The sequence below is a fragment of the Narcine bancroftii genome, chromosome 1 (genome assembly GCF_036971445.1).
Source record: "Narcine bancroftii isolate sNarBan1 chromosome 1, sNarBan1.hap1, whole genome shotgun sequence".
In the NCBI taxonomy this organism is placed as follows: domain Eukaryota; kingdom Metazoa; phylum Chordata; class Chondrichthyes; order Torpediniformes; family Narcinidae; genus Narcine; species Narcine bancroftii.
In genome coordinates this window covers 455,403,323-455,415,752 of record NC_091469.1, presented here as the reverse complement: position 1 = coordinate 455,415,752, position 12,430 = coordinate 455,403,323, and the positions used below count along the sequence as shown (strand labels likewise).

Sequence of the window (12,430 nt, the reverse complement as noted above, 5' to 3'; positions counted from 1 at the left end):
CAAAGATACTGCGTGCCGGATTGCAAGGGTCCTCAATGATTCTGAGCCCCAAACACGGTTCCCTGTAACTATTGACTATAGAGGTCAGGGAGACCTCACAGCTTCAATGAACTCCTATCTGATGCTTTGCAGCTATCATACTTGTGCTTGTGTAGAATATTGTTAAGATGGTGGTCAGTAGCCTTGTCCTCCTCAACCTCCTTTGGAAGTGTAGGTGCTGTTGTGCCTTCCAGACTACTGAGGAGGTGTTGTGGGTCCAGGATAAGTTCTTCCTTTAAAAGAATGCCAGGAACTGTGCTCCCCACTCCCTTTTGGACAGAGCCATTGATATGTAGATGGGAAGACTGTGTCAAGGGTAATGGTCAAAAGATTTGCTAAAACTGGAAACAAGGCATATTGATTGTGACAAAAGTTTTCAGCATCATCTTGAAGGCATTGCTCTTGTCCAGAAACACAAAGCCAGGAAGATTAGAGAGAATGGTTCTTCTATATTTTGGGGGGAGTGGGGGAGAGGAGTCCTGGATGGGAGAGCAGTATGACTTAAAGCTAGCCCCATAAATGGAGTGTTCAGAAAAGGAAGGCTGTTCAAGTATCTTTGACCAATGGCAGAAGCCCTGGAATTAAAAAAACATGCAGTGTTGCTCATTAATGAAAAACAATTTAGAAATTGTTCAAGGAAGGAAATGAGACAAGAGCTCAAAGTAATTTAATAGAATGAACACATAGGAAGGTTCATCCAATCAGAAATGTGGACCTCAGAAAAAAAATCAGGCACAGCCTCATCATTTGCCCTTTTTTTTTAAACATCTAGTCACTGCTCTTTTGGATTTAAGTACACAACACAATTTTCCATGTCATCACCAATTTCCAGTCTTGACCTTCCTGCCTCAAGTTTATCATCTGACTGTACATATACAACCAGATGAGTGTTTCTCCAGACCACAGTGCACATACACATTACACATCACGTAACTATGACCTATATACATAAATATACAATTTCAAATAAATAAATATATATATATAAATACTTTAGAATGATTTATTCAGGGGAAAGGCTCTCCTTGTATTAGTTTCTCAAAATTTCATAATAAATTTGTGCATTTCAGGGAGGCTATTTATTTTTCCAAACACCATGGAATAGAGGCTACTGAATCTCCCTTCCCAGATCCACAATCCAAAGAACCAGTCTGGTGAACTAATGCTGTGCTTTCTTCAAAGTATATTCTTTTTATGAAAATAAAAACACCTGGTTTGGTCACACCAAACCTATATATAATTGTACAAATGAACCCCTGATTATTTTCATGGATTCTGAACTTGATATCACAGAAAATTAGTGACAAGCAGAAATACAGGCACTCCCCTCTGCACATACAACCAAATTAAAAATAAATAAATATATATAATATAAATATAAAATCTACACAGCTTACACTGTATTTCACAAACTCTAATAGGGAATGGTGGTCAGCAGACTGAAGAGCCGAATGGCCTGTTTTCTGTACTGCAGCATTCTATGGATGGACATGCAAGAGCCAAAAACTTTGCAAGGGTCCTGGGCGCAGCCTTCTGGATTCCTGTGCGAATGTGCAAGTCTTCTGTAGGCTCATGTAGGCCCATCCTAACTCCAATACACGAACCCACTGAAGACTCACACATGTGCCACCTGAACTCCACCGAAAGCTCACACTTGTGCCAACCAAAGACTTGTGCATGCACACAAGAATCAAGATGGCTGCACCCAATCCCGGGACCCTGGAGCGCTGACTAACAAGGTAAGCATGGACCAGAACGTGGAAAGTTTGATCACCAAGGTTGATCGACAAATTCAGAAAGCTTTAAGTTGTTATCGTCTAATATATGATGAAAATAAGATTTAATTTAAAAGTTTTCTTTTAGACTTCGGTACTCCACGCACACAGGAACAATTTCAACTTGCATCTATTCCAAGATACGGCCAGTTCTTCGATCCCCATTACAGTCATAAGTTGGGGACTACCTGCACTCTTTAAATAATTCCTATTGTTAAAAGCCAATCAACCTATCTTGGGGAAGATCTCCTTTCTTTGGAATGTAAATTACTTTGAGACTTGAATGTTTTTTTTAAATTGTTATTTTACTTTTGGTTGATGTTTATTTTCCACCTCTTTCAATATCACTTTTGCTATGAAATTCATCCTCTCCACTATTCATTTCCCAACTTTGAAATCATGTTAATCATTTTGTTAATTTTATGCCAGGGTTCCACATGTTCCACTACCCTCACTCAATAACAATAACTTCCAGCAAATGTATGGAAAGAAAAATTAAAACTTAGACAAGATATGAATGAATACACCTAAAACTACATACAAATTGCCTCATTCTTGTAAATATTGTATTTCTTTATTGTTTCAATCAATTTTACATACAAAATATACAAATGTCACAACATAATTGTGAAAGTTAGTTGGAAGATTAGTTTTCGACACAAACTCAAAAGAATCAAAATGAGCAAAAATCTGATTAAAGCAGAAGTATTAAGATCTTCATTCACAAGAATATCAAGCATATACTATACAAAATGGTTCAAATTCATTTCATAGTCCTTTGCTGCTGTCAATTTTATATTGCACACTGCCTCCTGGTGATGGAATACAATTTATGTTATGATAAATCTCAGCATTTTTCTCACTCTAGTCTTGTTCTTAAATATTAAAAAATTCCTTTTAAAATTTAGTTAAGTCAGTCAATATTGTGCAATATTTAAAGCTACCTACCCTGTTTCATACTCAAATAATTCAAAGCATAAATTCTATCTAAAATACTTGTTATTGAAATAGTGAGAAATATTTAAATTATATAAAATGGAATAAAAGTTAAACATCAATAAATTACATTTTCTGAAGCAAGATTCTCAGATGTCCCTCCAGATAACTGAGATCTAAATTGTTTTATGTTAGTTATTCACAGCTCAACATTTATAAATCTTACACTTCATAAGTTGACTTCAGATTTTTACTTTGCTGGATGGATGGCTTGAAGTTTGTCAAATGTGTTCAGAAAAGTTATCTAAATCAATATACAGAGGTACCAACTAGACAGAGTGCTATTAGGGAATGAAAGCAGGCAGGTGACAGAAGTATGTGTAGGGGAACATTTTGGGTCCAGTGATCAAAATCCCTTTAGTTTCTAGTCTGGCCCTTGGGTTGGTTTTTCTAAATCAGAGAGAGGCTAATTTGGAGGAAATGAGAAAGGATCTAGAATGTGTGGATTGGAATAAGATGTTTTAGGGCAAGGATGTGCGAGGAAAATTGAGGCCCTTCAAAAGGTGAAATTTTGAAAGTACAGTTTGCATATTCCTGTCAGGATTAAAGGGAAGGTTAGCAGGCATTGGGAACCTTGGTTTTCAAGGGATATTGGGGATCTGGTTCAGAAGAAGAGAGTGGTGTATAGCAAGTATAGGCAACATGGAGCAAATTAGGTACTTGTCGAGTATTTAAAAATACAAAAACCTCAAGAAAGAAATCAGGAAAGCTAAAGGACAATGCAACTTTTTAAAATAATCAAAAATTACTTACAAAAACCTGGTGTGGCCACTCCAAAGCCTAATATAATTTTACAAATGAACCCCGCATTATTTTCATGGATTCTGAACTTTACACCACAGAAAATTAGTGACTAACAGAAGTACAGCTATATGTTGTATTTCACAAACTATAACAGGGGCACAGGTTAGCCACAGAAAGGATGGCAAGATTTCAGTTTGGCAAGAAGTATTTAAAAGAGCCTGCAGAATTCTTGAAAATGGTCTTGTGGACAGATGAGACAAAGATGAACCTCTATCAGAGTGATGGCAAGAGTAAAGTGTGGAGGGATAAAGGGATTGCCAAAGATCCAAAGCATACCACCTTTGCCATGGTTTGCATTTTGCAATGTCACCTCTGTATTTCTGTTCATAAAGTTTTCTGCAAACCGTGGTCATTGACATATCTGCACCTGCCTCCTGAAGAGTGTTTTTGATCTGTTGGACGTCCATTTGGGATTTTTTCTTTTATTAGGATGAGAGTTTTTCTGTCATCAGCAGTGGTGGTCTTCCTTGCGATTACTGAGCTCACCAGTAAACTCTTCCTTCTTAATGACATTTCACACAGATGATTTTGGTGATCCTAGTTTGGGCAATGACTCTTTCTGTTTTATTTTTGTTTTTCAGCCTCATAATGGTTTATTTGACTTTGGCACAAATATGATGCACATGTTGAAAAATGATCAAAACATTAGAAGCCTAGCTCTCTTATACCTGTACCAATGAAGCAATTAAATATACCCGAGTACATACAAACACCTGTGAAGCCAAATGTCCCAAACATTATAAAGCCCTGAAATGAACGGACTATAGGTATGTATAAAAAGTGCAGTAATTTCTGCATGATCAAACCAAAATGTCTACAAACAACCTTGAATAAAATATGGAATGTGCACTTTAATTCCATGTGAATTGTTTGATTACAATTTAAAACTGTGGAGCACAGGGACAAAGGGGGGGAAAAAGTGTCTTTGTCCCAAACATTATGGAGGGCACTGTATACAAGTTTTATACAGTCTTACTCTTAAACTTAATAGAACCATAGATCGCTACAGCACAGAAAATAGGCCATTTGTCCTTCCTAGTCTGTACCAACCACTATTTTCACTAGCCCCACTGATCTGCTCCCACTTCATAACCGTCCAAACCTCTCCCATCCATGTATCTATCCAATCTATTTTTAAAAACTCAAGATTGATTCGCATTCACCACATCAGATGTCAGCCCATTCCAAACTCCCACAACTCTGAGTGAAGAACATTCCCTTAATGTTCCCCCTAAACCTTCCCCCTTTCAGCTTAAAACCATGACCTCTCGTATTTATCTCAATCAATCTAAGTGGAAAAAGCCTATTTGCATCTGCTCTGTCTATACCTCTCTTAATCTTGTAAACCTCTATCAAATTTCCCCTCATTTTCTATGCTCCAAGGAATAAAGTCCTGTTTAATCTTTCCCTGTAACTCAACTCCTGAAGACCTGGCACCATCCTAGTAAATCTTCTCTGCACGCTCTCAATTATATTGATAGCTTTCCTACAGTTAGGCACCTAGAACTGCACGCAGTATTCCAAATTTGGTCTCACCAATTTCTTAAACAACTTCAACATAACATCCCAACTCTATAAATAATTTGATTTATAAAGGCTAAGATGCCAAAAACTTTCTTAACAATTCTGTCCAACTGCAATGCCACCTCCAGTGAAACAAAGTATCTGTATTCCCAGATCTCTTTGCTCCTCCACACTCCTCAGTGCCCTACCATTTACTGTACATGTCCAACTTGGTTTACCCTTCCAAAGTGCATCACCTCACACCTGTCTGCATTAAACTCCATCTGCCATTTTTGGCCCATTCTCCCAGTTAGACTAGATCCCTCTGGAAGCTTTAAAATCTTCCTCACTGTCCACAACACCTCCTACCTTTGTGTCACCAGCAAACTTGCTGATCCATTTTACATTATCATCCAGATTATTGATATAGACAACAAACAACAATGGGCCCAACCCAGATCTTTGAGACACACCACTAGTCTCAGGCCTCCAGTCTGAGAAGCAACCAACAACTACCACTCTTTTCTCCCACACAGCCAATTTCAAATCCAGTTTACAACTTCTCCATGGATGCCTAATGTCTTAACCTTTTGAACTAATCTCCCATGTGGGACCTTGTCAATTGTTTTACCAGTCCATGTAGACAACATCCACAGCCTTTGCTTCAACTACCTCAAAAAAAACCTACAAGATTCATTAAATACGACCTACCATTCACAAAGCCATGCTGACAGTCCTTTATCAGTTCATGGCTGTCCAAATACCTAAATATCCTATCTCTCAGAACACCTAATAATTTACCTACGACTGACATCAGGCTCACTGGCCTATAATTATCTGGTTTATTATTGGAGCCTTTTTTTAAAAAAAAAAAAGGCAACAGGACAACATGAGCTACCCTACAATCCTCTGGCACATCACCCTTGGCTAAGGGCATTTTGAATACATCTGCCAAGGCTTCTGTAATTTCTACACTAGTCTCCCTCAAGGTCCAAGGGAATATCATATCCCAGCCTGGGGGATTTATCTACCTTTATTTACTGTAAGGTAGCAAGCACTTCCACCTCCTTAAACACTTGTGTCTGTTTCCATTCCTTCCCTATCCACTATCCCAGTTCCCTATGTAAACCAGATACAAAAAATACTCCACCCAATAACAATAAGCACACCACATGCCTGATGTATTTGCATGGCAATTTTCAATGATCCAAGGACCTTAATCCTCAGATTTCTCTGCATATCAATGCTTAAATGCAGAATCCTGCCATTAGTTGTATGTATTTCCCTTTGGCCTTCGCCAGTGCAAACACCTCACATCTGTACAGATTACACTACTTATGTGTAATTATTTGAATGGTCATATGTGTAACTGATCTTTATCCTTTAATATTCTTTGATAGTCACCAACACCATTCTGGTGTCATCTGCAAACTTTCCAACACTCCCTCTACTTTTTAATCCAAGACATTTATATACATCATAAACAACACGGGTTCTAATACCTATTTTTACAGAACTTCACTGATCAAGAGTCTCCAGCCAGAATAACACGCTGGCACCACAACCCTGTCTTCTTTGAGCCAGACAATTTTGAATATAAATTATCAATTCAACATGATCCTTCTGAATCAGCCTACCTTGAGGGACATCAAATGTCTTCCTAACAACATCCATTAACTACCCTCATTAACAACTTTACTCACCTCCTCAAAAAATTCAACTTGATAAGTATTTACCTTACCAACAGAAAGTCACACTGATTGTCCCCAATCTGGCCATGCCTTTTCAAATTTTCTCAAATCTTACCTCCAAGTACCCTCTCCAATAGCTTCCCGTAGTTTATAATTTCCTGGATTAACACCATTTTGCTTCTGTTAGTGAGGATAGAAAGGCCCCAGCAATCTTGGCACTTATCTTGTTATATAAACTGGGTTATATCCCATCAGGCCCCAAGGATTTATTCACCTTAATAATTTTTGAAAAGCCCAGTACCACCTTTTTTTTTAAATCTCAAAATGCCTTAATACAAGATTATGTTCTCTACACAATCCTCCATGTCCTTCTCCCTGGTAAGCACTGATACAAAGTATCCCTCTACTTTACACAAGGAAATACATGTGCATTAATGGAACTAAAGCCCCTTTCAAGTAATCCCAGGAATAACCGCCAATCGGCCTTTAAAGTGACCTAATGTGAAAGCAAAATTAACTCAACGCCGGCGTCAGATGACATCATCTTACACCAAGATTGACGGCCTTGACCCCTAGTAAAATCCATGGCATCTGCAGACACCAGCGTTGCAATTAGACAAGTGTGAAATGGGTAATTGTATTGTGAGTGCAGAAAGAAAAGATTAAAATGAAGGTATAAACTTTGCCATGGGAAACTTGCGGGGGGAGGTGGGGGGGGAAGAGAGAGAGAGACAGAGAGAGAGAGAGACAGAGAGAGAGAGAGAGACAGAGAGAGAGAGAGAGACAGAGAGAGAGAGAGAGACAGAGAGAGAGAGAGAGAGACAGAGAGAGAGAGAGAGACAGAGAGAGAGAGAGAGACAGAGAGAGAGAGAGAGACAGAGAGAGAGAGAGAGACAGAGAGAGAGAGAGAGACAGAGAGAGAGAGAGAGACAGAAGAGAGAGAGACAGAGAGAGAGAGAGAGACAGAGAGAGAGAGAGAGGACAGAGAGAGAGAGAGAGACAGAGAGAGAGAGAGAGACAGAAGAGAGAGAGAGAGACAGAGAGAGAGAAGAGAGACAGAGAGAGAGAGAGAGACAGAGAGAGAGAGAGAGACAGAGAGAGAGAGAGACAGAGAGAGAGAGAGAGACAGAGAGAGAGAGAGAGACAGAGAGAGAGAGAGAGACAGAGAGAGAGAGAGAGACAGAGAGAGAGAGAGAGACAGAGAGAGAAGAGAGAGACAGAGAGAGAGAGAGAGAGACAGAGAGAGAGAGAGAGACAGAGAGAGAGAGAGAGACAGAGAGAGAGAGAGAGACAGAGAGAGAGAGAGACAGAGAGAGAGAGACAGAGAGAGAGAGACAGAGAGAGAGAGACAGAGAGAGAGAGACAGAGAGAGAGAGACAGAGAGAGAGAGACAGAGAGAGAGAGACAGAGAGAGAGAGACAGAGAGAGAGGAGACAGAGAGAGAGAGACAGAGAGAGAGAGACAGAGAGAGAGAAGAGAGACAGAGAGAGAGAGACAGAGAGAGAGAGACAGAGAGAGAGAGACAGAGAGAGAGAGACAGAGAGAGAGAGACAGAGAGAGAGAGACAGAGAGAGAGAGAGAGAGACAGAGAGAGAGAGACAGAGAGAGAGAGACAGAGAGAGAGAGACAGAGAGAGAGAGACAGAGAGAGAGAGACAGAGAGAGAGAGACAGAGAGAGAGAGACAGAGAGAGAGAGAGAGAGAGAGAGAGACAGAGAGAGAGAGACAGAGAGAGAGAGAGACAGAGAGAGAGAGAGACAGAGAGAGAGAGAGACAGAGAGAGAGAGAGACAGAGAGAGAGAGAGAGACAGAGAGAGAGAGAGACAGAGAGAGAGAGAGACAGAGAGAGAGAGAGAGACAGAGAGAGAGAGACAGGAGAGAGAGAGACAGAGAGAGAGAGAGAGAGAGAGAGAGAGCAGAGAGAGAGAGAGAGACAGAGAGAGAGAGAGACAGAGAGAGAGAGAGACAGAGAGAGAGAGAGAGAGACAGAGAGAGAGAGATAATAATGGTGGACAATTTTTAAGCAGCGTAGGAAAATTGGTAATGCTATAGTGCAGAATTTATAAAAACTGTTTGGGGGGGCGGGCGGCAAAAAAAAAAAAGGCAATGACTTCCCAGAATGCCATGTGGCAGAAAAACCTCTCTATGAGGGTTCCATGCATGGCAGCCAGGCATATAGCCCTTTCTCTGCCGCATGGAACACTGGGAGGGTAGGTCCTCCATAGCTTTCCCCATGGTATTTATAAATTGTACCAACTTTCCACCCTGTTTAAAAATTGTCCGCTATTGCTATTTATTGCTCGCACTTTCCCACAATCCCTTATAAAGATTTATATAGGTCGGCTCATACTGTGCTGTACATAAAACGCAATTATGTTATAATTATGCATGATTAATTTTGTTAATTGATCAGGATTTAGGGCAGATCCACCGTCACTCGATGCGTTATGACACCACCAGTAGAAGGGAGAAAAGTCCTAACCGCAGGGATGGCTCCTTGCAAGTGTGAAAGCATTCAGTGACCCAGTTAGGAGTGGTCAAGTGTGAAAACCCAAACCGCCATTCCTATCCCAGGATACCGAACGGCCAGGTTAGTGGGATGCAAGTGTGAAAGGGACTTAAGAGGATTGTTCTTCAAGAAGCTAATATGTATCTACTGGGCCAAGTGCCACCCCCTGCATGGTAAAAGGCAGCAAATGTGCTCTCTTTCCAGCTTCCAGGATTTATTTACTGATAACAAATTACAGGATTAGATTCAGGCAATTAATTCAGCAATAAAAACATTTAAAACACGCTCATATGATCTGACGTAAAAAGATATTGTAACCTGCTACTATACACTGAAACCCAATTATATGTCATTGTCTTCTTAGGCAGAGCCCAGGATCAATAGAACTTTTGTTATGTACGTTTAGAGGTGTCTGATGAGGAAAACTGTAGAATCTACAGACAACCACTACAGATTGAGAAAGTAGTGCTTGATGGGATGGGTGACTGATAGTGTGAGAAGTAATACTGTTGAAACTGAGGTTCTGTATGCTCCTCACAAATGGCCTACAATTTCATTCCCAATAAAATTAATCTTGAATGGCTTTGAGTTAAGGACTCACAGGAGCTACCTCTGATGACTTGGGCAATGCTCTGCAATTTTTCCTCTCTTACCTTGTAATTTTTCATCATAATGCCTCCTTTCAAAAGCTAATTTTGCATGTCATCTAAAATCCAACTGAGGATAATTAAAGTCTCAATACTTGCCCAGATGAGAATACCAACACTGGATCACTCCCCTGCCAATGGATGAGGATGATTTTGTGGAGGGGCATTTGTGATGTGCCCTCTATGGTAGACCACATCTCAGAATGTACAGGAAGGCTGAAATCATGTCTGCCACTATAGCATAGACGTTGTCAGGTTTGAGGTCATGATCTTCTCATCAGAAGCTCACTTCTAAAATGCAAGAAGCTGTTCATGTTTTCCAGGATCTGCATGTCTTTATTAGAGGATAACATTGTACACCAGGGCAGGTCCACAGAGGACCTCATTCATTGAGATAAACATAAAAATGGCCTACAATTAATATCTGCCAGAAAAAGTCTTCTACCAACCCATTCCCAATTAAATAAACAATTTCAACCATTTTCCACAGAATGCCTTAGCTCTCAAGCAAGTTACTAAGTTGTAGGAAGGATCAATTTGATGCTTTTGTGGATTAAAAAAATTAATGAGGCTTATTGCTTACGAGGAGTCACGTGAACTCCAGAGATCTTAAGCAGGGATTAGCGATTACGTTCTCATGTTTGTCCAGCCTCCAGCTACTGCCACTTTCATCCAGGCAAATAGGAGTAAATAAGTATTTAAAACTGAATTGATTTAAAACTATAATTACTACTGGAGAAAAACCTCACCACTTTAATTCAATATAACAGTTTATAAATGCTGTATTTGCCAGTAAATGTCAGTACAAGTCAGATTTATAGCTCAAGAGTCAGTGGAACAAAGAGTTTAACTCAAAGTCTTTCAGACATGAAAATCTGTTTCATTAATAAGGATTTAGTTATAAAATACATCAATGTAGTAGGTCACAGTATTGTGCATACATTAAAAGCTGGCTAAAAACAAAGATCAGCTTCATTATTCACCACAAGTCAAAGCATGCAGTTTTATTGACAAACTAATTTCAAGAACGTCTTTAATCAGTGAAGAAAAACAATATAAAAAAATTAAAAACAATTTTGTGTTTTTTATTCTTTCAATTCAGAGTTATGGATAACTAAAAATGACATGTTTACTGGATTTAATATCATACCTTTGTCTTTTCTCTTCATCTTTCAGAACTTCATAGATAGCCACTAACTGTGAATACAAAATCATTAATATAAAAATTGTTTCATCAAAAATACAAAATGTTACAATAAAATGAATTAGAAGGTTACCCATACCTGTCTAAATTGAATTTCTGCGTTTTCATCTTTGTTCTTGTCAGGGTGCAAGATCAAAGACATTTTTCGATAAGCTTTCCTGATGTCCGCTGATGAAGCATCCTGCAAAAAAAAAAAACAAAGTAGACTTTGTCAAGAGTCTTAGTATAGTGTCGTGATCAACGAAGACAGCAAAGCCAGTTAAACTCCTCAGGCAATGTAATTTGAGCAAAAGCTACGTTGTGCACTCAGCTGCACATGACTAAACAGTCACTGTTTTACTTCCTTTTCTTTTTCACTTATCTGAACAACTGCAAAACAAAAAAGTTAGTATCCAAAAGGTTTTAAAGAAAGCATAAAGAGAAGCAAAGGAATTGTAAGAGAAATACAGCAAGTTAATTACATGATATTACAGAACAAGAGGCTCAGGCTTCCTTTGAGACAAACTCTAATTCAAGCTTTCCAACACTGAATTTTAAGAAAAGTTTTTACTACCAGTAATGTTCATCCTTCTTGATCAAAGAAATATGTCAATACTTGTAAGACTTTTGCCAGATCTTTGAAAACAAAGCAGTAATTAGAATATCTCTAGACAGTATCTGCACAACAAAGCAAATCAAGCCTCCAATTTTAGATTCCAAAAATGAAAACTGCTGTACAAAATATTCAAGTAGTAAAACTCATTAGAAAGTAGTCACAAATTATTCAAAACTACAGCACATTTATCTCGCTGCCTCAAAATACAATCACAATGTTTCAACATATCAAAAATGCACATCTTTATTTATCACTACCAAACTAATTTAATTTTAGAGGTCAATAACCTTCAACTAGAAATAAAATGGAAATACTTTTATCCCTTAAAATATTTTATAACCAAACTGTATTTGCATTTTATTTCAGAATAAATTAAAGTTCAATTTTTTCCCCAAGAAAAATATTCCTAAATTCTCAAAAATAAGGTAAAGGAAAAATAAGTTTGGAAATCTCCAACTCTGCAATACAACATCACACAGCAATTAACAATTTTTCCTTGGCGTTCTCTCACTGCACAAAGCTGTATTTCTACTTCATGTTACCTTTAGAATGCATCTCCCATGTCAGATGCATTCTGAAAATAAATGCTCTCAAAAAAAAACCAAAGTAATTAATGCCAATATTGCAAATTTTTTTTGCTTCAGGAAACAAATCTTGGATAAAACTAA

General features: G+C 38.6%; 1 protein-coding gene across 3 annotated transcripts in view; it reads right to left on the bottom strand.

The window, feature by feature from the left end:
- dnajc1 (DnaJ (Hsp40) homolog, subfamily C, member 1) overlaps positions 1–12,430 on the bottom strand; it is a 202,755-nt gene that overhangs the window by 142,786 nt on the left and 47,539 nt on the right. For all 3 annotated transcript variants that reach the window (XM_069914637.1, XM_069914638.1, XM_069914636.1), the window contains exons 2-3: positions 11,247–11,348; positions 11,114–11,160 (exon numbers count right to left, since the gene is read on the bottom strand). In XM_069914637.1, coding sequence (XP_069770738.1) covers positions 11,114–11,160; positions 11,247–11,348 — 149 coding nt within the window. The remainder of the gene's footprint in view (positions 1–11,113; positions 11,161–11,246; positions 11,349–12,430) is intronic.